Raw genomic sequence first — 27,835 nt, 5'->3', positions numbered from 1 at the left:
TGCACCAATGGATTCTCGCCAGGCACCAAGAATTGCTTCACATCCACTCAGAGCTAGAACTTCTGCTTTACTGGGCCACTATCAAATGAATTTCAGGGAAGTCTGATATCCTTGACAGAAGTAAATATTTAACACAAGGAAGAAGCAAAGTGTCTCATAGCAATGAGGGATGTAATGCTGAGTCTCCCTGTGACAGTATTTTGTACACTTCACCCTACTGGTCACAATAGCCCTGTGAGGTCGGGTCTATGGTTATACCCATTGCCATTGATAAAGGAACCGAGGTTTGGATAGTTACGCTTCTCCAGCTCAAAGTGGCAGAGCCTGGATTTGAACCAGGCATGTCTGTGTCTAGAGCCCACGCTTTGTTCAGCTCATCCTGCTGCTTCTCATTCTATTTCCACTCCGGTGAGAGCACAGACATGGTCTCCAATAAGGTGATGCCCTTGCTTGGGAGAAAGATCTGCTACACAATTCTCTTTTGCATCCTTGAGTTATATAAGGATATGGTGGGGGGCAGGGGCCTCAGGGGCCCAAGACAGTCCCAAGAAACTAGGAAGAGACAAGCTGCCACCCTTTCTCCCAAGCCTCCTGCACTATTCCTCCAGGCTGCAGATTCCAGCCCCAAGGGGGAAGGAGGATTTTACAAAACAACAACAAGCCTCAGCAGGCATGCACACCACAGCTCCCAGGGCTCAGTGAAATTGTGTAAATATTCACACTCAACTCTCTTTGAACTTTTTTCCTTTTTAATTGGCTTCCTGGTTTTCTCAACTGCATATGCCAAGTCATTTGGAAATCTGATGCACCCATCTGCTTGCATCCCACCCTCTGCTAGGCTCTGAGTGAGATTCTGGAGTCAGCTCAGCATGTCAGCGCCCTCCAGACTCAGGGGGGTGGAGGGGGAGATGGCAATGGGAAATGAGAACCTGATGGAGACACCTCAGCCTGAGGCTGCTAGGGCCCTCCCTCCATCCCCACCCCCAGCAGGGCTTCCGGGCTCTAACAGGCTGGTCCTGACCCAGGTTTGCTGGCTTCTGCCTCCCCCAAGTGATATGCTCTTGAAGGCTCAGCTGAAGGTTTCCCTTGAATTCCCCAGAGCACAAGGGATTCTCTTCTGTGCCCCCACACACACATACTCCCTGAGCCTAAAGCCAAAGGCACTCCCCAACCTGGCCCCTCCCTGGCCACCCACACTCTACCCTGAATGAGCCCATCCACTGGCGGCTGTGGAGTCAGGAAGACCCGAGTTGGCATCCAGCTACTTCTCCTCCCTCATGGTCTGAATTCAGTGTCCCCGTCTGTGTTCATATAGTCCCTCCCCTCCCCACATCCCCACCCAATACCCCAGGGAGAGCCGATTAAATGAGATATCCAGAAAATGCCTCCTTCTAATGTCTGCCATCTAGTGGGTGCTTCATAAACCCAGTAAATGTACGTTATTTTTTATTATCCGTCCCCCCAAAATACCCCACTGTTCCTCACCTCCATGCTCCTGCCCACTAGGCTCCCTCTGCCTGCATTGCCCTGCCCAGTCTGGCTTACCTGGCAAATATTTATCTACCTTTCACAACGCAGCTCAGACTACCCTCCCACCAAAGCCTCTTCTCAACCCAAACCTCCACCACACCCAGGTGGGGGAACAGATCACCCCTCTCTGTACACTGCCTACCCCAGCACTGGCTCCCTCCCCAGCCCTGATGGCTCCCCTCTGCCGGAACTCTGCAGGAGCAGGAGAAGGACGAGGCTCTCTCATTCTCTTCCCTGCTCAGCACAGACAGGGCCTGGCACACAGAAACAACAGTAATTACAGCTGGCCTTTACAGAGAGCTTACTACACATACACCTCCTTGTAACTGGTCTCACAACCCTCTGACAGATGTTTTATTATCATTCTCATTTTACAGGTGAGGGAATGGAAAAGCAGCATAGTTAACTGACTTTTCCAACGTCACAGGACTAGAGGCTGACTTGGGATTTGAACTCAAGACTCTCTGACTACATGCTCTTAACCATCGCAGGTAAAAGAAGGAACAAGGAGGAGGAACAGTCACAGGGATGTGAGCTGAACCCCAGAAGGCACAGACCCGCAAGAATCAGGGATTCTGGTCTTTGGGACGTAGAACAGAAAGTGACCCCGCTGGTACCTAATATGAGAAACTTGGTCATACTGCTGTTTTCAAGATAGAACGAATCCTACCTTCTGGACAACACAGCATTTCTAACAAGCTCCCAGGTAATGCTGATGCTGCCACCAACCACACTTTGGATAGTGAGGGTTAAAAGTAGTGGTTATCAAAGTGTGGTCCCCCATCTGCAGTTACAAGTGGGAGCTTACTAGAAATGCAAGTTCTGGGACACCTGGGTGGCTCAGTCAGTTGAGCGTCCAACTTCTGGTTTCAGCTCAGGTCATAATCTCATGGGTTGTGGGAAGGAGCCCTCCATCTGGCTCCACCCTCAGCAGGGAGTCTGCTTGAAGATTCTCTCCCTTAGCCCCTTCCCCGGCATGTTCTTTCTTTCTCTTAAAAAAAAAAAAAAGAAAGAAAAGAAATGCAAGTTCTTGGGCCCCATCCCAGACAGAAACCCTGGGGTTGTATCCAGCAATCTGAGTATTAGGAGTCCTCCAGAGGATTAAAAGGCACTAAATCTGAGAACCTACCAGTCTTGTATACATTTTGTAAGGCCCAGCCCCACTCTCATCAGTTCATAGCACACATGGAAGTGAGTGCAGTGATATGGATGAGGCCCTGAGAAGTGAGCCAGTGGCCCTGGGGTCAGCTCTGGCTCTATCCTTGCTCAGCTGTGACCCACGGCAGGTCTCCATCCTGTCTGAGCCTCATAGCCCTCAAAGCAAGGATGCTGGGAGCTGCCCTCCTGCAGTAGAAGATGTCCTTGATTGCACTGTACCATTCTGTCCCAACCCTCATGCCTATCCCTGCAGTTCTCCATCACATGGACTGAACGCTGGTGCAGTTTCTTGTGGACATAATTCAAATGTTCCTTAAAGTTACGAAGGTTCTGTGAGAGGAACTACAATAGTGACACTCCTATCTTCAAAGGACAGGGTTGAGGGAGGTAGAGGGGTACAGATGAATGAATGATTTTGCTACCAGGAAGAAGTTACTAGAAAACAATGGAATGCAGTCAAAGTGGTAAACAAGAGAGTACAATCTCTCTGTCATCAGTACCACTCCCCAACACCTGTCCGTATGTCCTTCTTTTGGCAGAGACGCATGCAGACCTTATCTGGGATCACAACCAGTGTCAACATCCAGATAATGAGATTGAAGGTACCTCTTGGCTTTCCTGTCCAAGCCCTCCTGTACTATGTAAATTATGTATAATAAGCATGTATTATTTTTTCATCCAAGAATAAAAATCGTTACTTAAGAAATAGCGTTATAAGCATATTATTTATCAACGTAGGAGCAAATGTGACAAGACCTGAAAGTGTCATCACTGGAAATGGATGGGGAAACAAGGTGGCTGGAGCAGAGGAAGTGTGTATGTGTTACTTTGGTTAAAAAAAATATACATATATTAAAAACATAAGGAAATTCTGACACCTGTTACAACATGGATGAACCTTAAGGACACTAGGCTGAGTGAAATATGCCAGACACAAAGGTTACCAGGGGCTGGGGCTCGGGTGAGGGTTAGTGTTTAATGGAGATGGTGTTTCAGTTTGGGATAACAGAATAGTTTCTGGAGATGGATGGTGGTGATGGTTGCCCGACAACACGAATGTATTTAATGCCACTGAACTGTGTACTTCAAAACAGTATACTTCAAAGTTAGGATGATAAATTTTATGTTACATATATTTTACCACAATTTTTTAAAAAGTACAAAGAGAGAAGAGACATGAAAACTAAAAAGGTTTGTTCAGTGATGCCTGGGTGGCTCAGTGGTTAACATCTGCCTTCTGCTCAGTGGTTAACATCTGCCTTCTGCCTTCTGCTTCTGTGATCCCGGGGTCCTGGAATCGAGTCCTGCATCAGGGTCCCCGCAGGGAGCCTGCCTCTCCCTCTGCCTACATCTCTGCCTCTCTCTGTGTCTCTTGTGAATAAATAAATGCAATTTTTTTTAAAAAGGTTTAAAAAAAAAAGATTTGTTTAAATACATATATGTCTGATGTATTCTATCTGCGAACAGAGGCGGCCTTGTCCTTCTGTCCCTCTCACTCAAATCTTCTCTATTAGAAGCAACAGCAAAAGGGTCAGAGCAGCACCTCCCACAGCACACCAGCAGCCCCAGAGGCACAGGATCACGTCATCCCAAGTGGCTGTCCTGTGTGCTGCAGGATGCTGAGCATTCCTCGCCTCCACACACCAGATGCCAGGAGTCTCCCCTGCCCCCATGTTGTGATAACCAAAGATGGCTCTAGACATTGCCAAATGTCCCTGGGGGGACAAAGTCCTCCTCAGTTGAGAACCAGTAGGTTAGACTGAGCCACTAGGAACTGTCTGAGTTCTGTGGCCCAGAGCAGGTAAGTGAAGACCACGGACACCCTGGGCCACATGGGAGTCAGGACTCTACACACGTGCCCCACACCCCGCCGCTGAGACCAGGCTGATATCCCCAGGTAGGCACCACAGGGTAGGCATTGCCAGGCTCTGCCCACCCATCCTCACCCACAGACGGCTCTTACCCAGCCTGATGTCTCCCTCCAGGGTCATCAGCACGTTGCCAGCTTTCAGATCTCGGTGGATTATCTTCTTGCCATGCAGAAAGTGGAGGGCTTCCAGCATCTGGCGGCAAACCACCTGAATCTGGGGCTCAGTGAGGCCTCTGTCTAGCTCTGGAAACAGAGGGGAAGTGAACCGTCAGTTCAGCACAAGGTCTCTGCAGGCAGGCTGAATGCCGGGCTCAGCCAGCTGCCAGAGATACAAGAGCCCCCGATGTCAGTGACCACTCACCACGTACAAGTTCACTTCTAAGCCCTTCGTGTTACCTATTTTGTCCTCGTAGTAACACTACAGAGTAGGCACAATTATCTTAGTTGACAGATGAAGCAGCCAGGGCTCCGAGAGAGGTCAATACACTTGCTCAAGGTCACACAGGTAGCAATTCACAGATCTGAGATTCAAGCCAGCCAGCCCGCTTCAGAGAGCAAGTTCATAAAGAAAACCCTTCTAAGAGGCAAAGATCCACCCTGCAAGCAGGCAATGAGTGACACTTACTCCATGTCAAACTCCACGCTTGGTGCAGGGACACAGAGAGGGGCATGGAAACGATGAGCCATGCCTGGACAGAGGGGGACTGGGATGGGGGCTGGGGCCGGGCAGGATGGGCAGTAATCCCTTCTGTCTGGGAATTAGAAGCCTGTCCAGAAGCGAGCACATTCAAGCTGTGTCTTGTAGGAAGAACAGGTGTTTGAGAGGCGAAAAGGTGGGGCCAGGGCATTCCAGGTCAAGGAAGCAGCAGAAGCAGAGGTCTGGAGGCTGACTTGGGCTGGTGTTGAAGAAATGTGTACTGGCCGGTGGTGGTGCTGGAGATGTGAAGGTGCCAGAAGGTGAAGGGCTCGTGGGAAGGCTGACACCTGGGGCCTCTCGTGTGCTGGCTGGGAGACACACACGCACTGCTACCACCAGTGTTTGCTTAGAGATGGCGGGGCCCTTCTCTGAGCAGGTGTAGAATACAAAGAGGAGTATCCCACACAGGGAGGGCACAGCATGTGCAAAGGACCCTTTTTGATGGAAGGGGAAGGATGAGGGGAAAATGAATCAAGGCCAGAGGTTGGAAGAGCCTGATTGTGCAAGACCCTACAGGCTAGCTGTGAAGGTTACACTTTATCTGAAAGGCAATGGGCAGTCCAGGACAGGCTCTCAGCAGGCAGAGACAATCTGATTTTTGCATTTAGGGGCACCTGGGTGGCTCAGTGGTTGAGCATGTCTACCTTCGGCTCAGGCCATGATCCTGGGATCCTGGGATCGAGTCCCACATCAGGCTCCCCACGGGGAGCCAGCTTCTCCCTCTGCCTATGTCTTTGCCTCTCTCTGTGTGTCTCTCATGAGTAACTATATAAATTTTTTAAAATAATAATAATAAAATAAAATAAATAAAAAGTTCTCCCCAGTGGGATAAGTGAAGAGCTTGCAGGGAGCAAGAGCAGGCAGGGATCTCAGTGAGGGGCCGTTGTGGTGGTCTAGCCAAGGCTTCCAAGAGGAAGCATCTCCGACTCAGCGGCTTAGGGAGGTGGGAACGACAATGTGGGGCTGAGTGGGTGCAGAGGGAGGGAGGGCATGAGAAGATTCAAGGCCAACATCATATGCTCACTGACCCACCGGCCATCGTATTATTTAGTTCTTGGTGCCACCAAGCCACCTACGCTGAAGTGAGCCCCCCACTGCCCTGCCTGCTGGGTCCTCATGCCGCAGGCTCTGGGGCTGGCCAGCCAGGGCACTGCTGCCAGGCCTCCCTCAGACCAGGGCAGCACTCTCCCATCTGTCTCCCTTCGCCATGCCTGGCCAGAAACCCTCAAAGGGTTTCTGTGACCTCCTGTGACCTGAGGCTCCCTGAGACCTCATCCCTAACCCCCAAGTCCCCCCCAGACCACAGACAGGCTCAGAGCTGGGGGAGGGGGACATAGGACCACCCAGACTGGGCCCGAACTGAGGCACTGCCCCTCATTAGCTATGAGGTTTCTCAAAGGTGCTCCTTCGGTCTATGCCTTCATCTCCTAATCCATAAAATGGGATGATGAGAAGTGACGTAGGCAGGACTCCAGCCATAAAGTATGCTGACTCCTCAGCACGAAGGAGAGCCAATGAAAGGTCATTATTGTTATGCTGGCCCTGAAATTACGCTGGATTATCTGCAGTAATTTTTTTGAATGGCCAACTGGGCCTTGCTCGTGTCTGATTTCTCTACATAAATGAAACCAAAATAAGCCAAGCTGTGATGATGACGACAACGAAGGTCTCACGGTCACCATTTTCTGAGCCTTTACCAATGTACCGGGCATGGAGTTAGGGACTTGGATACATTCTTTCATTTAATCTTCACAATAACCCAATAAGGCAAACAGACCTTTTTAAGTCCTAGAATTTGTCAACAGTAAGATTCATTTTTGTTTAGATTACAATTCTATGAATTTAGACAAACGTATATAGTCACATAACTGCCACCGTGATTCAGATAGAGAATGTTTCCTTCACTGCCCCAAATCTGTGTGTGATCAACATTTCACCCCCATCACCAGCCCCTAAGCTGTCATTCCTTTGATTTCTGGCCCCATCATCTAGCCTTTTCTAGAATGTCATATAATTGGAATCGTACAGTATGATAAATTCTTAAGATTAATTTTTGATTACACAGCAATACATGAATATTTTCCTCATATTAAAAAAATCTGCAACATCGCAGATGACTCCTTCGCCTGTTTGAAACTGCAGCCAGCTCCACCCCACCCCTTCTCCTCCGCAGGAGGGCTGAGAGCCAACCAGCAAGGCAAGGCCAACCCGGATCAGAGCAAACACCGGGTGTTAGTTAACTAACTAGAGGGGCCATACAGTGAAGTGCCCTGCATATTCCCCTCATCTCGCAAAGGGGCCAGCCCAGCGCCCCACCACACAGAGGAACCTAGGGCAGCCCTCAGAGGTCTCTTGGACCCCAAGCCCAGCCTCGTCACTCTACATGACTCCATAGGGCGATGGGGAGACACTAAGGGCAGAAAGTCCCTCTATGCAGGGCAGGCATCTATGGGAAAGTGCACCCCTCAGCACACAGCTGCACCCACGGCCGGGTCTCACCTTGTCAGGTCTCCACATCCCACCTTCTCTTCTCCCACCTGGATTTCCAGAATGCTGACGGCAATTTTCCTTTAACTGCTGTCACCAACAGGGAGAAAACCAGGTGGGGTTGGAGCAGTGAGACAAGGAGCCAGAAAGTGAGTCTGCCTGCAGGCTGAGCCACAGCCCAGGCTCCTGCCCCAGGTATGAATGAGGTCAAGGACCTGGTATGTGTAAATGCCTCTTCCATCTCTGACATTCTACCCCAGACCTCATTGATCCAAGCTGCACACCTGGAGAGGCAGACGCTGGTAGGTGGCTCCCATTCTCCCCTTCTTTTTTAGTATCTAAACATACAGCCACCCAGGTAGAAGACCGCATTTCCCAGTCTCTCTTCCAGCTCTGTGGTATTACAATCACGCCAATGAGGTGTAAATGAAAGTGTCATGTGGGGATTTTCTAACAGCTCCTTTAAAAAATGGAATTGGGGGCACCTGACTGGTTCAGCAGTTGAGCACCTGCCTTCAGCTTACAGTGTGATCCAGGGGCCCTGGGATCGAGTCCTGCATCGGGTTCCCCGCAGGGAGCCTGCTTCTCCCTGTCTATGTCTCGGTCTCTCTCTGTCTCTCATGAATAAAAATATAAAACCTTTTAAAAATAATAATAAAATAATAAAAATAAAAAGTGGAAATGGGGTGTGGATTTTTGGAGTGATCCTACCCTCTCTTCTTCTATCCTGCTGTTTGGAATACAAATATTGCTGGAGCTCCTATAGCCACCTTGTCACCATGAACAGAAATCCAGCATGAGAATGAGACCAACACAGAGGAAAGTGGGGCCAAGAGCTGAAAGAAGGAAACCAAGTTCTTATGAAAACTTAAAACAAAACAAAACAAAATTCCTAGACCAAGCTGTGCCTGAAGCCGGTCACCCTTGAACTTTTTAGTTATTTGTGCAAAAAATTCCCCCTCCTACATCTCCCACCTTTTTCTCCTCTAAACCAATTTAAACAGTCTTTGCCTTAAAAGCTAGAGAGTCTCAACTCATACAAGACCACCATTATTATCTTGTTAAATTCTGCACAGAATAATGAAACTCTTCAAAGGCAGTCTCAGCTAAGAGGAAGAACACCCAAGGGCCATGTCATAAGTACTCATGTCTAGCTACTTACTGCCATTTCCCCATCTGAGAACTCTGGGAGTGGGAAGGGTCTCTGCAAGGAAGGCCAGCATTTCTATAGCTCTGGAAAGGGCTGCCATAAATTCAGGACATTCCTGAGTTAAACTCAGGGGGAAAATACCTTCCTCACAATAAAAGAGTGGCTGAGTGGTTCTACATTACCCCAAAAACCTCCCCTCTGCTGAGCCACCCCACAATCGTGGGCCTGCCTCTCCATGTTCTGGGGCCCTGGCCCCTCGGCCTCCCCTCAGTGCGTACCATGCCCACAAGACCCAGGCTCCCATCTCAGTCCTGCTGGGGACTCTGGGCCACCTCCTTAACCCTTCTAAGTGTCAATCTGGCCAAAAATAAAACAGAAACACTCAGGTAAAATATGTGAAAGCACCCACCACCATCTCTGGCATACAGGGACTATTGACAAAATATTCACAGAAATGAATTTTTTTACTGTTCAAGTTTGTCTGGGGTATGAAAATCTGACAACACCCCCATTAAGCTCTTACAAAATGGGTGGGGATCCCCGCTTTTCAAAGAACTTCCCTCAGGGGAAGTCTTTCACCTCCTAAGGGTGCTGTCGGGTGGGGCAAAGGAAGCATCACCCTTCTCATGGCCAACAAAGCTTGAGGGGGCGAGTGACCAGCTCAAGGACACATGGCTTTTAGAACAGGAAGCGCTGGTTTTGCAATGAGAGCCCTACATTCTCTCCAAGAAACCAACCCCTGCTCCTGAAAGGGGACAGAATGAAGATACTCCAAGAGGCCATGTGAGTTGCTGGGGCAGGGGAGTGACCCAGTCCTAGACCAGGGTTCTAGAGCCCACCCGAGCACCACCACACTGGATCTAGGAAGACTCACCCAGCATGATGGCGTCCACAGCTCCTCCAGGACAGAACTCGATCATGATCTACAGAAAACAAAAGGCAAAGTAATAATGAGCAGGGAGGGGTGCACAGCCGGGACCTGGCCCTGGTCCAGCAGGATCTGCCAGCACCCAATGCCCTTGCTCCCAGGCCTCTCCTCCTCCCGTCCCAGGGCCTGTCCAGTCTGCATGACCCCAATCTGACCCCAAACCTCATAGGGTGCCCTAAAATCTAGAGGGTTTACCGGGTATTTTTCAGGGGGAAAAAAAGTTGCCATGGAAACCCACAGCTGCCACAAATTGCCTTTTCCACCAGGCCCTGCACCCTCCTCCTGCGCCCCAGCTGCCAGCTGCCCCACGTCCTAGGCTCCACAGCCAGGAGTCCCAGAGGACACCTCTGCCCACATACATGCCGGCCAAGCCCTCACAGAATCCCAGCACCCATCCCTTGCCTCTCTCCACCTTCTAGAGGCCAGTGCCCTTGCTGGCTTGGAACACCAGAACATCGGGGCTCGAAGACCAGCTCAGGTGTAGAAACCCATGCCCAGTGGGGTACCTGGGTGGCTCAGTGGTTGAGCATCTGCCTTCAGCTCAGGTGGTGATCCCAGGGTCCTGGGATCGAGTCCCGCATTGAGCTCCCCACAGGGAGCCTGCTTCTCCCTCTGCCTGTGTCTCTGCCTCTCTGTGTGTGTCTCTCATGAATAAATAAAGAAAATATTAAAAAAAAAAAAAAAAAACAGGCCCAGAAAGGGGATGGGGCTGACCAAGGTCGCAGATTATTTGGTAACAGGTCATGTACTAGAAAGGTTTTCAACCTCCCCAGGTCATTCATTCACACATGCATTCATTCATTCATTCACCACACACCCACTAGGCAGTGGGCCCAGGATCACAATCAGACCCATACCCCCAGGGGGCTCCCAGCAGCGTGGGGGCCAGAGAAGGATGCAAAGAATGCAGAGCGCCCTTGGTGCCAACCAGAAATCCCTGGGCCAGAGCTGCTCTCCAGCCAGAGGAAGGAGGAGGGGCCTCCGTATTTCCATGGAGTCTCCAGCTTGTGGTGAACTTCCAGAGGCTTCCCGGCAATGTAAATATAAGGCAATGTAGCAATGGATGGCTGGACCCAGGTCCCAGACCCACCGTTCACTTGCTATGGCCTTGGGCAAGGCACTCCAATTGAGTGCATTTTCTCAGCTGGAAGATGGGGCTGCTGATGCCACTGCTCTAACATGGGCCACACCACTGGGCTATATTTAGGGGGACAGGCCACAGTGGGTCAAGCAGGGGTCCAGAGTACTAGCTAGCTACTGGGGACAGCAAGACAGTGCTGGCCCTCCTAACCTCCTAGGGCAGGAGACAGGCCTGCTCCATGTTGTAGAAGGCTCCATGCCAGCCAGGAGAGAGAACCACATAAGGAGATACCGCAGCTTGCACACCACCTCCTGCCAGGAAGGAAGGACATGGCCTCTGAGGCTCCTGGGGTCACTCCAGCCGTGCCTGGCTAGTACTCCTTCTCTAGGACTTCTAAAACTACAGTGACCCTGAATAAAAGCCATCACAGATGAATTAATGTCTGACAACCCATGACAGTGGGAAGAGGAACTTCTTTCTGCCAGTCATCCATCCAATCACCAGACTGTTCCCAGGGATCAAGGACCGGAGGGGACCTGGACACAGCCATTGACCTCTTGCAGTACAGCATCTCATTCTGCCTTTTAACAATTCTCAGCTCCACAGAAGGACAGAAAAATCCTACTAATTGCCCAGAAACGCCAGAAAAGCCCAGACATGAGAGGCAATGTATGAAGCAAAATGTGTCATTATGGAAAACCACTTGCTACCTGAGCAGCCAGTAAGGTGGGGGGGGAATACACACCCAAACCCCAAGGGAATGACCTTGGCAAGGTCATCCAAGCCTTGCTGAGCAACAGGCACCCAGTTTGGGCTCAGTCAGTAAGAGCTGTAGCTAGGACTCCTTCCTTGAGCTCACAGATCTGGGATTCTTCTGTACTTGTGTTGTTTTTTGAGACTCTATGAAAGGTAACCTCTCTCCTCTCACCCAGAAAAATGCAAATAGGAACAAATGTTTACATGCAGTTCTACTGAAATCCTGTACACTCTGAAGTCCCCTCAGCAAACCCAGGTCAGGAGCCCGTGCTCTGCCTCTCCACCCCTTAATACCTGTGTGGCCTTTCTGTAAAACAGAAGAATACTATGGGCCATCCAGAGTTACTGTAAGGACTACATGAGGTGGTGTTTACAAAACAACTGTCCAAACTCTGCCCACGCAGTGAACGCAGCACAGGCTCAGGCGATTCCCTCTTCTCTCACAGCCTGCAGTCGCAAAGGACAAGATGGACCTGAATTCAAGTCCTGATAGTGCCACTTAAATTGGCTGTGTGACCTTGAGTAAGTCACTTAATCTCCCCAAGCCTCAATTTCATCTGTAAAATGGCACTAATTGCTGTACCTCCAACATCAAGGCACTTCCATGAGATTCTCAACATGAAAGCACAATAGCAAAGCCACACCAATTAATAGCCCTTGCTGAATCTCTAGCAAACAGAACCACCAAGTATCACACTTAGACCATGTTATTCAGGCTTCCTACAAATCCATGCCTTCTAGAACCACACCCACTGTTATTACCACAGTGCAAGAAGTGACCAAATTCTGGCAGTTCCTGTGTCTGTCAGGGAACTGTCCCTTACACAATACCATGACACAAGGTCCCTATGACCATCCTCTCCAGAGTTCAGCACTAGGAAAGCTTGAACATTCTGCCAATCTAGTTCACTTCCTCTTCTGCAATTCTAGATCCCCATGACCCCATGCACTTTCCTTTTGCAATTTGTTAAAATTTACTGATTGACTGATTGATTGACTGATTGCTTTGGCTGCTGAGAAGCTCTGGGCTTAGCTTTGGTCTTATTCCCGGGAATAAACATACCAACTTTTGACTCTATGCCAAGATTAAACCCACACTATTTCACAACTTATATATGGACCCCAATAAAATGTTTTTAAAAGAGGACCATCTGGGATGCCTGGGTGGCTCAGCAGTTGAGCATCTACCTTTGGCTCAGGGTGTGATCCTGGGGTCCCAGGATTAAGTCCCATATCGGGCTCCCTGCATGGAGCCTACTTCTCCCTCTGCCTGTGTCTCTGCCTCTCTCTCTCTCTCTGTCTCCTGTGAATAAATAAAATCTTTTAAAAAAGAAAAATAAATAAAAGATAACCATCCTGCAGAAGTCTGAAGAAACACCACTCATTGGTATTCATCACAAATGTGTTAGAGTGATATTCCATTAACCTTTGTGTAAATACTGCCTGACAATACTCTCACATATAACAAAATATGGTTTGAGTTTTCTTCCCCCTTTAAGTGTTTTTTTTTCTCCTTTTGGTTTTAAAATTTTCACATCTTATTGTCTTGATGTGATACCAAAAAGAAAGGTCCCTTTCATGACAGTTATTCCTAGGTTCCTCTACATGGGTCTTAAGGTTCTTTCAGCTTGTCAGTGGCAGGGTTGCAGGAGACTTCCACAGAAATGTGTCGGGTAATTAACAAAATAATCTCAATTAATAAAATAACGATAAATAAAAATAAAATATGCATCCCAATACCTTAGGAAGTCACTAAATATTCATGCTAGGGAAACAGAATGGAAGCACATACATTAATACCCAGGGAAGCATTACAGGTAGTCTGTACTGGTATATATTTTCCACATTTTACTCAACATACAGGCATCATAAAAATATTAGAAATAAACTTTTTTTTTTTTTTAATGGGAAGAACTGTCTTAAAATAACCCCTGGTTATAGATGCATCTATTCAACTGAAGGGAGATGGGATATCTATGCCTGTCTACAATTAGAGCCCCAGCAGGCCTGTGCCCACTGTGTCTAGGAATGAAAAGAGGCTTCTTAGGGTCAAGGATTCCTGGGTGCAGAGCTGAAGGCCCCTAAGCCCTCACCAAGCCCCAAATGCAACAGCTACAAGTACCAAGGACCAACTCCCTGAACCCATCAGAGGTTCATCCTTCACGCTCCCTTGAGAGCAGCAAGCACTGTGGCTCAAGGTTTTCTCAGGACGTGGTGAAGTGCAGTTTGTGATCAGTTTATTGATTCATTGACAAGTACCAACTGACTACTACCAGGGGGCTTCACAGTGCTAGGCACAGCAGGACCATAAAAGTAGTATTCAATCAACAAACACTATCTGAGTTCCTAGTCTCTAACAAGCCTGGGGACTGGGGACCCAGGATGAACCAGACAGGTCCCTGCCCCAAGACCACAGGCAGAGGCCAATATAGGCACATCATGACTAAGTTATCAAAAAAGTTGTGGCCATCCACAGAGAAGGGCCTCCCAGAGAAGAGCTGGTTTTGAAGGGCAAATTTGTCAAATGAAGCAGCACAGCGACAGTGTAAGCAAAACATAGCAAGTGCAGAGGCAAAATAGCCTGGAAGAGAATGAAGGGGGGAATGGTGGAATGTTCCAAGGGGTTCATCAAAGGTTAACTGGAACTAGAACTCGAACATCTCAAAGTATGAACTTGACCCTGAGAGTTCTGTATGTCTGGAGAAAGGCACCAGAGTGTTTCAATAAAGGGTGTTACAGACAGGGTTTCTGCTTTAGAGGAACCCCGCCACCACCAACATCAGATATGGTATCTCTAGAGGGTGGGAAAGCAGAGGAACAGTGGATTTGGCACAAACAGCAAAAGGCCAAGGCATCATGGTTGTCTTCCCCCTGCCAACACAGCATTCTTTCCTTCCCCTTTGTGAAACAGCCATGGTAGCTGAGTGAGACTCACCTCATCCCCAGTGGGGAGAGGAGGCCTAACCCAACCAGGGAAATTCTCTGCCTCTTGCCCTGACGGCTGGCTCAGGGCTGGTCTAAGCACAGCCAAGCTGGTGAGCTCTGCTTGATGGTGTGAGATGCCATGATATCTCCCTCTAGAGACAATTAGGAAGCACGAAGCCCCGATGGTCACAGGCAGCCGTCTTGCAACCATGAGGGAAGCCAGCATGAAGACATAGCTGATACAAAGAGGAGGGCAGAGAGATCACAGTGTAACTGAGCCATGCTCGATATCTGTCTCAAATCTGACCTTCCTCTGGACTTTTCAAATAAAATATGCAAGCCAATTAATTTCTTCCATTGTTTAGGCTAATTTGAGATTTTCTATTTCTTGTTACCGAAAGCATCTGATCTCACATTTGGCAAGAGATGATGAAGATGAATTAGAACAATGAAAGGGGAGGACGAGGATGCCATCTCATTTGGCAAATAAGATTTTCCTAGTCATCTCTAAGTGCTACCAGCTAAAAACACTATGCTAGTGGTCTTCAAACTTTACCATGCATCAGAATCACCTGGAGAACTTGTTAAAACAAAACCTCACTAAGCAGTGTCAGGTAGGGTCCAAGCATCTGCATTTCCAACAAATGCACCCAGGGGGTGCCGCTGCTGGTTCCCTGACTATACTTTGAGAACCACTGCTCTATAAGAATTTGCAAAAGGGCAAGAAGCTTGGACCTTGGGGCCACATCTCCCCTCCTCCTGGCAAAAACTAATGTAAGATGGTGGTAGAGAAATCTTGGGAGCAAACCGGCAGAATTATCCTTTTTATCCTCATTAACCTGAAGTTCCTCATCAATGTTCCTTATTCTTTGTGCTTCTAACCGAAGAGCTAAGGGCTTGGGTAGGATATAAGGTCATCCTGGTAAGCCTTTACCAAGGGATGGTTTGAGAAGCCCTGGGTATTTTCAGAGGCTTTAGGGATTTGCATAATTAAAGATGGTCAGATAGAAAAAAATGGGAGTTTACCTCAATGAGTATTTTCCCAAAAGATGAGTATATATAAATAGTATGTACATATGTACATATATATAATACATATGTAATTATTTAAATATCCTCTCATCTTTTACAAAAAGGCTTTGTGGATACCTGAGTGCATGTCAAGGAGTATATGACAATTAGTTAAGATCGGGTGGGCAGAAATGACACCAAAATTACAAGCAACAAAAGAAAAAATAGACGCAACGGACTTCATCAACAATAAAAGCTTTTGTACATCAAAGTGCAGGACTGAAAAAGTGAAAAGACAACCCATAGAATGGGAAAAATACCTGAAAATCATATATTTTGATAAAAGACTAGTATCCAGAATATATAAAAAATTCTTACAACTCAACAATAAAAGGACAAATAACCCAACTTAAAAATGGACAAAGGATATGAATAAATGTCTCTCCAAAATAGAAACAAAGGGCCAATAAGGATATAAAAAGATGCTCCCCATCATTGGTCATTAGGGAAATGCTAATCAAAACTATGAGATACTGGGATCCCTGGGTGGCACAGCGGTTTGGCGCCTGCCTTTGGCCCAGGGCGCGATCCTGGAGACCCGGGATCGAATCCCACATCGGGCTCCCGGTGCATGGAGCCTGCTTCTCCCTCTGCCTGTGTCTCTGCCTCTCTCTCTCTCTCTCTCTCTCTCTGTGTGACTATCATAAATAAATAAAAATTAAAAAAAAAAAAAACTATGAGATACTACTTCACAGCTGCTAGGATGCCTAGAATTAAAAAGAAGGACAACAATAAGTGTTGGCAAGGATATGGACAAATTGGAAACCTTGTACAATGATGGGGGGAATGGTGCAGGTACTTTAGAAAACAGTGTGGCAGTTCCTTAAAATATTAAACACAGCATTATCACCAATCGATCCAGGAATTCCACTCCTAGATATACATCCAAGATAATGAAAAACATATGTTGATTAGGCAGATTGACTAAGAAAAAAAAAGAGAGGACTCAAATCACTAATATCAGAAATGGAGACATTACTACTGATGTTACAGAAATAAAAGATTATAGGAGAGTACTATGAACAACTGTACACTAACAAACTGGATAGCCTAGACAAATTCCTAAAAACTATGCAACCGGGATCCCTGGGTGGCGCAGAGGTTTAGCACCTGCCTTTGGCCCAGGGCGCGATCCTGGAGACCCGGGATCGAGTCCCACGTCGGGCTCCCGGTGCATGGAGCCTGCTTCTCCCTCTGCCTGTGTCTCTGCCTCTCTCTCTCTCTGTGTGACTATCATAAATTAATTAATTAATTAATTTAAAAAAAAACTATGCAACCTATCAAGACTCAATCTTGGGACTGATTGCCTGGGTGGGTCAGCAGTTGAGCATCTGCCTTTGGCTCAGCATGATCCTGGAATCCCGGGATCGAGTCCCACATCGGGCTCCCTGCATGGAGCCTGCTTCTCCCTCTGCCTATGTCTCTGCCTGCCTCTCTCTCCGTGTCTCTCATGAATAAATAAAGCCTTAAAAAAAAAAAAAGGAAACAATTCCATTTACAATAGCATCAAAAAAGAAGAAAATAACTCAGGAATACTTAGGAAGGAAAAAAACTTAATCAAGAAGGCAAAATATTCATACTCCGTAAGCTATAAAACATTGCTGAAGGAAGTTATAGAAAGTGCAAGTAAATGGAAAGACAGTCCATGTTAGTGGACTGGAAGACTCAACATTGTTAAGATGTCAATATTACCCCATCTACAGGTGCAAGTCCTATCAAATCTTAATGGCATCTTTTATAAAAATTTAATAATCTTTCCTAAAATTCATATGGAATATCAAGGGACCCCTAATAGTCAAAACAATCATTCTTGAAAAAGAAGAAAGTTAGAAATCTCACACTTCCTGACTTCAAGATTTACTACAAAGCTACAGTAATCAAAACATCCTGGTACTAAAGGAAGAGTGACATATACATGAATGGAAAGATAGCCCAGAAATAAACCCTTACATATATGGGCAAATGATTTTCAACAAGGATGCCAAGACCATTCAGTGGGGAAAGGACAGTCTTTTCAACAAATGGTGTTGGGAAAACTAAAATAACCATATGCAAAAGAATGAAGATGGTAGACCCTTACACCTTAGATCATATATAAAAATTCACTCAAGATGGATCAAAGACCAGGGCAGCCCTGGTGGCTCAGCAGTTTAGCGCCGCCTGAAGCCTGGGGTGTGATCCTGGAGACCCAGGATCGAGTCCCACGTCGGGCTACCTGCATGGAGCCTGCTTCTCCCTCTGCCTGTGTCTCTGCCTCTCTCTCTGGGTGTGTCTCTCATGAATAAATAAATAAAATTCTTTAAAAAAAAAAAAAAAAGATGGATCAAAGACCAAAACATAAGAGCTGAAACTATGAAACTCTCAGAAGACAACACAGGGGAAAAGCTTCCTGACATTGGATTTGGCAATTTCTTGGATATGATGCTGAAAGCACTGGCAACAAAAGAAAAAATAAGCATATTGGACTTCATCCAAATTTAAGACTTTTGTATATCAAAGGACCCTATCGACAGAGTGAAAGGCAACCCACAGAACAAAATGTGGTGTTATCTACACAACGGAATATGATTCAGTCATAAAAAGAAATGAGGCACTGACACATCCTACAATATGGATGAACCTTGAAAGCATTGTACCAAGTGAAAGAAGTCAGACAGCAAAAGGCCACATATATGATTCCATTTACATGAAATGTCCATAACAGGCAAATCCAGAGACAGACATTAGTGGTTATGAGGGACTGGGGAAAGGAGCCCAAGGAGAGCTACGGGCAGGAAGGAATAAGATCCCAGAGCAAGAGACTGCATGGCTCTTAAAATGGGACCCAAGTTCGGGGCACCTGGGTGGCTCAGTAGGTTAAGAGTCAGACTCTTGGTTTCAGCTCTGGTCATGATGTCAGGGTCAAGGGATCCAGCCCCGTGTGGGGCTCTGTGCTCGTTATGGAGTCTGCTTCAGGATTCTCTCTCTCTCTCTCTCTCTCTCCCTCTGCCCCTCATCCCCGCTTGTGCGTGCTCTCTCTCTCTCAAAAAAATGTTTTAAAAAAATGACCCAAGTGCCCTTCATGACTCTTTATTCACAGTCTCTCGTTTTATCTACACACAATTCTGTAATGTAAATGCTGTTATTATTCCCACTCTATAGATCAAGGGTTACCACACTTTCTCTATAAAGGGCCAGATAGATAGTAAATGTTTCCAGGTTTGCAGCCATATGGTCTCTGTTGCAAGCAGACTGCTTTTGTCGCCAGAAAGCAGCCAGAGGTACCAGAACAGATGGGCACAGCTGTGTGCCACAAGCCTTCATCTACAAACACAAGGGGTGGGCCAGACTGTGCACAGGCTGTCGTTCACCATCCCCTATTCCAGACAAGAAAACTGAGGCACAGAAAGATTCAGTAACTTGTCAAGGCCCCAACTCACAAGGGGTGAGGCCAAGATGTAAACCCGGTGCTCGTACTTAAGAGGCTCCCATTCCCTGGGCCCAACCCCTTCCCCAACCAACTAGGAGGGCCTACAATGTATCAGGCATCTTCCCTGCTGGCCTCTGAATGTCTTCATTATAAGGTTTCAACTCAACATGTAAGATGGGACTTCCTCTCTCGCCCTCCCCTAGAACCCACAGCTGGTGCAGGCAGAGCTGGGATTTGAACCCTGGCCCACGCGGGCCGGGAGGCTCACAACAGCGGCCCTGCATTAAGAAGGCAGGTCAGCCTGAGCTCGGACACAGGCAGCACATTCTGGTAAGAGAGGCGCTTGCTTTCTCCGGGCCTCTCGTCAGAGTACCCTCACCATGGCAGGTCTCCCTCCTCCCACTCCCGAGCTTCGTTTCCCGGAGACGCCAGCCCGTACACACGCTCAGAGGGTGCCTGGCCGGGGACAGCATGCAGTTGCTGGCTGCTTCTCTGGCTGGAGGCCAGACGAAACTGGAAACCTGTGTTTGCCTCCGCATCAGTTTAGATTAAGCAGCTGTCGTGGCACAGCATAAGGTCACGGCCTTGTTATGTGATCTTGGCAGGTCACAGCACCTCTCCCGTCACTCATTTATTGATTCATTCATTCACGGATTCATCAGGCACCTATCCTGCCCCGTGCTCTTTTGGCCACCAGGAAGACAGCAGCGAGAAACAACAGTCCTTGTGCCCCTGAAGCTCTCTTTCAAAAACAAAAAAAAAACAAAAAAACAATCTCCGCATCTGGGAAATGAGCCCACCTGGCCGGAGGCCTAGGCAGGTGTGCACACAGCACAGCACCTGCACAGCTCAATTAAAGAAGTATCTTCTCCTTTTTCAGCCTGGGGATGCATACTGTATAAGCTTCTTCAGAGCTGTGCAAATCAGTCAACTCAATGCTCCTTAAGACAGATAGAGCCAGAATTAAAAATCTCTCCTCTCTACCAGACCCACCTTTTGGGGCTAGACATCAACACCAAGGTGATTTCCACTCTTTTAAGTCACACACAAAGAAACCCCCAGGTATGCAGCTGTTTTACCTATATGGTCTCACTCCATGCCCTCAACCTCCCCAAGATGTAAGGGGTTGTCAGGTCAGTTACCTGGGGTCAGCCTCAGTTTCCCCATTCCTGACATTTAATTGGAATCAAGAACTTATTCTGTGCCAAGCCCTATGCCATACACTTTGTGTGGGTTATCTTCCACTCACGATTTAAGGTAGGTATCCTAAAAAATGCCTATACCTCATGGGGCTTATTGTAAGGATTAAACAGGATAATGTATGCCAGGCACTAAAAACATTACCGGGCACAGAGTAAGGAAATGCTCAATAAATGTTGCCAATTGTTATTAGCATTCAGTGGTATTTTATTCCCATTTTACATATGGGGACACTGAGGCTCAGAGAGATTAAGGTCTCTCTGAGTAAAGGGTTTTTTTTTCTTTTTTAGAGATTTCATTCATTTATTCATGAGAGGCAGAGAGAGAGGCAGGGGAGAAGCAGGCTCCATGCAGGGAGCCCGATATGGGACTTGATCCCAGGACCCCAGGATCACTCCTCGAGCTGAAGGCAGATGCCCAACCGCTGAGGCACCCAGGCATCCCTCTTTTTCATTTTTTAATAAAAGCAAACAAACTAAAACCAGAAGAAAAAAAAACATTAAAAATTTTTTTAAATTGTTCACCACTGAATGGATTGAAACCCAATTCCAAGTAAAGAGAAAAGAGAGGGGATAGCCCAGGTGGCTCAGCAGTTTCGTGCCTACCTTCAGCCCGGGGCGTGATCCTGGAGCACGGGATCGAGTCCCACATCAGCCACCCTGCATTGAGCCTGCTTCTCCCTCTGCCTGTGTCTCTGTCTCTGCCTCTCTCTCTCTCTCATGAATAAATTTAAAAAATTAAAAAAAATTTAAAAAAGAGAAAAGAGAGGGAGGCTGCAGAAGAGACCATGAGTATCTGTACCAGAAAGTGACTACTGAGTCCACAGAAACATTTATGATGGCACAGCTAGTCCCTTCTGGGCCAAGGACAATACACCACACACCTCTCAAGGCTGTGAACGTATGAAATGAGTAGTAGCAGAGCCAGGACCCGAACTGGGAACTACCTGAGTGCCAGGTCTGGGCTCTGTTCATCTCCCCAGTGGAAGAGACCTAGTGACCCCCTCCCCCTTCCTCATGTCTCAAGGAGGAAGCCACAGCCTCTGGGTGGGTTGGGGAAAGGGCCCCTCTCTCTCCTTGCTCCAGCCCTCACTGGGCCCCACCGGTCAGCTCACACATACCAAGTGAGCTGCTCACCCAGAGATAAGGGAGCTAGGATGTCCCAGCCCAGATAAGAGAAAGCTTGGACCACCCACAGGGTTTCAAAATTAACTTTTACAGCCCACGGGCAGCAGGGCCAAGCAGCAGAATCAGGCTGGCACTGCCACAGCCCAGCAGCCCCTGAGAGACAACTGAGGCACGCTCAGGCCAGAGATGAGGCACCAACACTCTGTTCTGGGCCTGGGTCCCCTCACCTCCCTGGCCTTCCCTGAAGCCAGTAAGAACACGGAGTGAGGACACATAAGGTGCTCAATAAATGCATGTTGGCAACACTCCTAGAATTAAACTTAAATAAGCCAGAGCCAGGAGGTCTGCACAGACTCCCAGTTCTGCCGCTGTCCTTCTGTGGGGCGGCCATAACCCCTTTCCTACTCTGATCCTCAGTCTTCACACCTGGAAAATGAAGCTCTGAACAGCTCTAAGTCACTTGCAACACACGTTTTGGACTTCGAGGTGAGTAACTCGAGTCACTTTATCATTGAATAAGCAGGTTACGCTTCTAAAAGTCCATTCATATCATCCATTAGTGGAGCCTCTGGATATATAAATGAATGCATGTAAGTAAAACACCTCAGTGGCCTTAAAATGCCCAGAAATCAGGGCAGAACAGCCAAAGGGTGACTAACATAGCTGATGGCTAGATGCAGCATGGAAAGCCAGACAGAGGCCAGTCCCTCCCACGCTGCCGCCCGAGGGAGCAGAGCTGATGGCTGCCGTGAGTGAACACCTAACGCCTCCTGGACCTGCGCTAAGCATTCCTTTATGTGAGCCGTTACACTTACCCTCTTCTACAGATGGGGAAACTGAGGTTTGGTGGGGAAAGAGCTTCCCCACAGCCCCTCAGCACATAAGGGATGGAGCACACAAGGACAAAGACCCAGGTCTGTCTGACTCCAAGATACAAAGCCGCTGAAGGCATGGAGCCCTGAGTGGGCCCTTTGCCTCTCTGGGCCTGTTTGTCCCCGGGGAAGCAGCGATAGATACCACAATCATCCAGGCCTCCCTGCTCTGAGAGGCGCTGGCCTCTGGGTGGGGGGACACCCCAGCAGCATGGAAGGCAAGAGGCTTCTGGTTACTCAATAGAGGTCTGTGGAAAGAAGTCCACGGGGCAGCCACCCAAAAACAGAAGAGTCAACACAAAAATGTCTCCAGCTTCTCAGCAGCCTGTCCCTGTAGGTGGAGTCCCAAAACCTCCGCACCTCTGAGCCCCAGGCCAAACAATATGGCCATTGAGAGGGGCAGCCCACACCCACAAGGCCTCCCTGGAACGCTGTGCCTCCTCCCTCCACCCTCAGCCATGCCTGCCACATCCACAGAAAGCCTGCAGAAGGAACCACGTGTACCGAGCAGCCCCAACGGGCAGGAAGGGCCCCCAGAGCCTAGGGGGTGATCTTGGGGCTCCTGGGGTAGAGGGGCAGTTCTGCAAGGCAGGAGGGAGGAGAGATGATCCAGTGAGCTTCTGAGCCTATCTAGCACATTCTAGGGCCCCTGTGCCACAATCCCTGGGGTGGATGTGGAGGTGGAGATGGCACCGCATCCTAATGTGCTGGCCCAAGTCCCAGGCAGCTCTGGGGTGCTACTGAGGTGATCCGAATCTGGAGGTGCTAACCCCCTCATGTCCTGCCCAGAGGTAAGGAGCACTAGCTTCAGGATCAAAGTCCCCTGAGCCCGAGTCCAGAGGTTGCTACTGGGTGACTGTGGGACTCCAGGTCCCCCTCTGTAAAATGGGGAAACACATTCCCACCCTGATGCAGTCTTGGGAGATTAAATGAGATCGCATGGTTAAAAAACACAGTGCCTGGCACCTAGTCAGAACGTGACAAGTGACAATCACCATCATCATTAGGATGGTTAATCACCATCACCACCATCCTCATCACACCACCTTTCAGGAAAGGCCAAGTTCAGCCTTAGAACCAGATGCAAACTGGACCTGCAGCCCCTGGGGAGAGACACAGGAAGCTGTGTGTCGGCACAGACATTTCTGATCCCATCTGACCATCGGTGTGCCCAGCCACCATTCCCTAAGCCAGCTGTGCCAGGGCCCCTGTTGAGCCGGAGAGCAATGAGCCAGGGCCGTGGAAAAGGACTTAGAATGGAGGGTCCTATGGCCTCCTGAATCCTTAAGATGCAGAGTGAGCAGGGTCACAGGAAATGTCTGCCGGGTCGGAGATATCACTGTCAACTAAATTTGTTAAACATTTGTGGCATTTGAGATGGTCCTTAAAGGACAAGTAGGATTTGAAACAAAGGCTTGGCGGGTGGCAGCGTGGCACCACAGGCAGACCAGCGCTGGCCCGCTCACAGAGCCAGGAAAATGGTGCAGGGTGGGCCTGCCTGTCTTACTGCATCCCCAAGACAAGCCCCGGCCTTCCTCAACTCATTGTCTGAGGGACACAAGTCGCCAAGAAACCAACACACCTGCATGAACTAAGGTGAACATGGGGTTTCAGCACTGCAGACCCACACAGTGGGTTCTAGTTCTGGCTGGGACGATGACTAACAGCCCCCCTGGGGCAAGCTCAGGGATTGTAGTCCGGTTTGCTCATCTGTCTTGTGGGGGCACCTGGAGGACCCCCCACCCCCACCCTGCCAGGTAGTGATCCAGCAGGATGGCGTGAAGAAGCCCTCCCATGAGCTCGGTAAGTGCACGGCTACCACTCGTGACGCCGGCAGCTGGACGCACATGGCAGGTCCCCAGGGCACCTGACGACAGCGTGAAGGAGCAATACAAGAGTAGCAGGGGCGCAGGGAGGAACAGTGGGCATCCCAGGCAAGTCTAAGTACTCACGTGTGCACAGCGCACCTCACCATCTGTCACTCCATGGGCTGTGCAATCTGATTTTGTCTCTTGTCCACCTCTCCACGCCAACCCCACTGCCCCTAGAATGTAATTTCCCTGAAGGCAAGGCTTTGTGTCCGTGCCCTCAGCACCTGAAACAGGGCCTGGCACACAGCTGGTGCTCCATAAACATTCATTGATGCAGGAAGGGAGAGAAAGGCAGAGTCCACAAGCCAGTGCGAGAATGAATGAATGAATGAAAGCCGCCCCCAGATTCTGCAACAGCTGCAAAAGTTAAAGTCCCCTCGGTGACAACACAAGCCCGAGGCCTGACAGAGACCAGGAGGGGCGCCGCTAGGAAGACAGCAATCCAAGGAAGAGAAGAAACAGCCCCATGGCCCCCATCCATCCTCTGTTTCCCCACTTCCCACCCAGGACTGGAATTATCTGTGCCTTTCAGGGCCCGGCAGGGCATACATGCTACCCAAGGGTGGCAGGGGGCAGAGGCAGACAGGGCAGCAGGTGCCCATCCCCGGGGCAGCTGCACTCAGCCAGCTCAGAGACCCCAGGCAGAAATACGGGCCCAAGAAGCCAGAGCTGCTGATCCTTCAAGCCAAGCCGGATGGTGGCTGGGGGCCATGGGGCTGTCTCCTCTCTTCCTTGGACTGCTGTCTTCCTAGCGGTGCCCCTCCTGGTCTCTGGATTCTTATGAGAGAGATGTCAATTTATAAAGGTTCGTGCTATTTCAAAAAACAGTAAAAGCCCGCCCTCAATGCAGCCTGTGGGCCTGGTTTACATGACTATCTACCCATCTAGGCCTTGAACACCCCCCCAGACCTGTTAGCTAAGTGCCTGGCAGGGGGCTCCTACTGTCTGCCAACCAGGACATGCTGGGTTTCCGACCCTAGACAAAGTGCTGTGAAATCAGCTGTCATCACCCTCCATGTCCAGGTGAGGAAACCGAGCCTCTAAAGCATGAGAAGTCATGTCTCGGGTCAAACGGCAGCACAGGGGCAGTCAGGTTCCAACCCAGGCCTGGGTGACTCCAAAGCCCATGCCTGATGGACTGAAAGAATGTGAGGTGCTTCTGAAGGGCCGAGGAGGAATGACAGCCAGCTGACTGGGTCAGATAGCAAACAAAACCCATGAGGACATGCTTGGGAACGTGGTGGGCAAATCCCTGGACCAGAGTCACTCTGGCTCCTGTGAATGTGACACACAGACCCCAGGCTGGCCATGCCAACAGCAGGATTCCAGGCAGCCCCAGGTTACTCCAGTGTGGACAGTGGGCCCCCTGTCCATCCACATGTCCAGCTACCTGACTCTACCTGTGCCCGGACAGGGACACCGGCAGCGCCAGGAGGAACCTGCTGCACCTGAGGGAGAAGCCAGGTGGATCCTCTGGCCACAGATCCCCTCCCCACCAGGTATTGCTAAGCTATGTTCTGCCCCAGACGATGGGCTCCTCAGGTGGAGGGCAGGGGGACACACCCTGTATTCTTTGAACTGTTCCCAGGGGTGCCCAGGCTGGCACCCAGGGAGGAGGAGACAAGGTTTTGGAGCCCTGCTGATCTGGATTCAAACCTAGCTGTTAGTCAAGATGAATCTCTCTCTCTCTTTGACCCTCAGTCTTTACATCTGTAAAATGGATGTGACCACATCTCTGTCCCATAGATCTGTGACAATTTGGTGAGATAATCATGAAAGAGCTCAGCAAAGGCCAGTTATTTTGCTGACTCTGTCTTATCACCACCCCCACCCTGCCACTTGATTCACCCTCTAGTCCAAGAAGTCACACCTCCTCCCCTGCTTTCCCTCCCCAAGTCCCAGGGCACCTATCTGTATAACGGGAAAGGCAAGAAAGTAGTAACACATCCGCCTCAAACGACTGAGAAGCCTGTACAGACTTTCAGGTGCTTTACAAAGGGCTACTGTGGATACATGCATGTGTCCCAACAAGTGGGTGCCCCATAGACCCAATCCGGGAGGGAGAGGAGAGGTTAGTGAATACCAGGGGGTACCTGGGGTACCAGGACCCTACAGTCCATGGGAAGGGGTCCTGCCCCACAACACTGCTGTCCATGGATCCAGAATTCGGATTTCAGAGAAACGAAATGAGCCAACTAAGATGGAAAGGCCTCCTTGAGATCAACTTTTCCAAGTCCCTCACCCCGTGGACTAGGAAGCGAGGAACACACAAGGGATGGCACCTGGCTACAGTCACACAGCAAGTTAGTCAAAGATCCAGGAAGATCTCAGGTCTCCTGACGTCAGCCTAGTGCTCCTGCCACCATGAGCGACTTTCTAGATGTACACAAAACTGCTAGCTACTTTCTAACACCACCTTCTCTTTATAGCTCTGGCTTGTTTAAGGTTAGATACACAATCTCTGTCAGTGATCAACAGTTGCCCTCCTAGCCCAAAGCAACAAGCCGCAGAAACCCTGGCTGATGAAATGTGGTCATACAGTCATGTGGACAAGTGTGGACACCCACACCCTCCCACCCACACCCTGCACTGTGACCCTGGGACCTGCACTTCCTCTTTGCAGAATGTTTACTTTCAAACAAGAAGTCATTCTCTGAAAAGCCCCCAGTCACTCCTTCTGGGTCACACACACGCACACGTTGGTATACATGTTCAGGAAGTTCACAGAGCCCTCGCAAGCCTATTTTTGGACTCCCTAGGCCAGAAGTCCTGGCTGCAGAGCTCACCAGGTCTGGGTAGCTAACTTATGGAGCAAAGGAAGCTGCATATATGAAAAACTGTGCTCTTACACATACTTTCTAGGGACACGATCCTCTTGATTATCCTTACTTTCCTCGGTTTTGATAGAGATGTGTGATGAGAAATATTTCCTCTCAATTCTACTTGAAGTTAAACAGTGGTACACCCCAATGACAAAGAGCCTCGGTACCAGGAATGCACGGGAGTGCTGAGGTCTGAGGCTAGTCGGAGAGCACATCCCTGTCTGTGGGGCCCCTGTCGATGGCTGCCATGCAGAAAGGTAGCCTACACAGTGACATATCTAGAATTTTCGAGACCAGAATCTGACAAAATGCTAGCAACAAATTTCTAAAAATGTCTCGCATGCCAAAAAAAAAAGTGTCGGGCAGCCCCGGTGGCGCAGCGGTTTAGTGCCGCCTGTGGCCCGGGGCGTGATCCTGGAGACCCTGGGTCGAGTCCTGCGTCGGGCTCTCTGTGTGGGGCCTGCTTCTCCCTCTGCCTGTGTCTCTGCCTCTCTCTCTCTCTGTCTCTATGAATAAATAAATAAATAAAATTAAACAAAAAAACAACAACAAAAAAGTGTCTACAGGCCCAATCTGGCCTGAGATCATCAGTCTGCAACTTGCTCTAAGGGTTGACACACACAGGTGAGGGGCCATGGCTCACAGCCTGTCTGGCATGGCTGACGCCCTCCCACCCCCAACAACAGAAGACTGAATGAAAGTCCTCTAGTTCTCAATAAGGGTGATTTTGCCCCCCTCCCACCCTGGGGAGACATCTGGCAACATCTGGAGACAATTTTGGTTGTCAGACTAAGCAGGGAGGTTCTACTGGCATCTACTGGGTAGCAGGCATGTTGCTAAACATTCTACAATGTCCAGGGCAGCTCCCCAAACACAGAGAA

The 27,835-nt window shown here is 49.1% G+C and overlaps 1 protein-coding gene across 2 annotated transcripts in view; it reads right to left on the bottom strand.

The window, feature by feature from the left end:
- Window positions 1-27,835, bottom strand: part of STK10 (serine/threonine kinase 10) — a 112,044-nt gene that overhangs the window by 49,282 nt on the left and 34,927 nt on the right. For both annotated transcript variants that reach the window (XM_072824140.1, XM_072824139.1), the window contains exons 3-4: window positions 9,767-9,815; window positions 4,652-4,801 (exon numbers count right to left, since the gene is read on the bottom strand). In XM_072824140.1, the coding sequence (XP_072680241.1) occupies window positions 4,652-4,801; window positions 9,767-9,815 (199 nt within the window). The remainder of the gene's footprint in view (window positions 1-4,651; window positions 4,802-9,766; window positions 9,816-27,835) is intronic.

The sequence above is a fragment of the Canis lupus genome, chromosome 4 (assembly GCF_048164855.1).
Source record: "Canis lupus baileyi chromosome 4, mCanLup2.hap1, whole genome shotgun sequence".
Taxonomy (NCBI): domain Eukaryota; kingdom Metazoa; phylum Chordata; class Mammalia; order Carnivora; family Canidae; genus Canis; species Canis lupus.
This window is presented reverse-complemented; position numbering and strand designations above follow the sequence as displayed.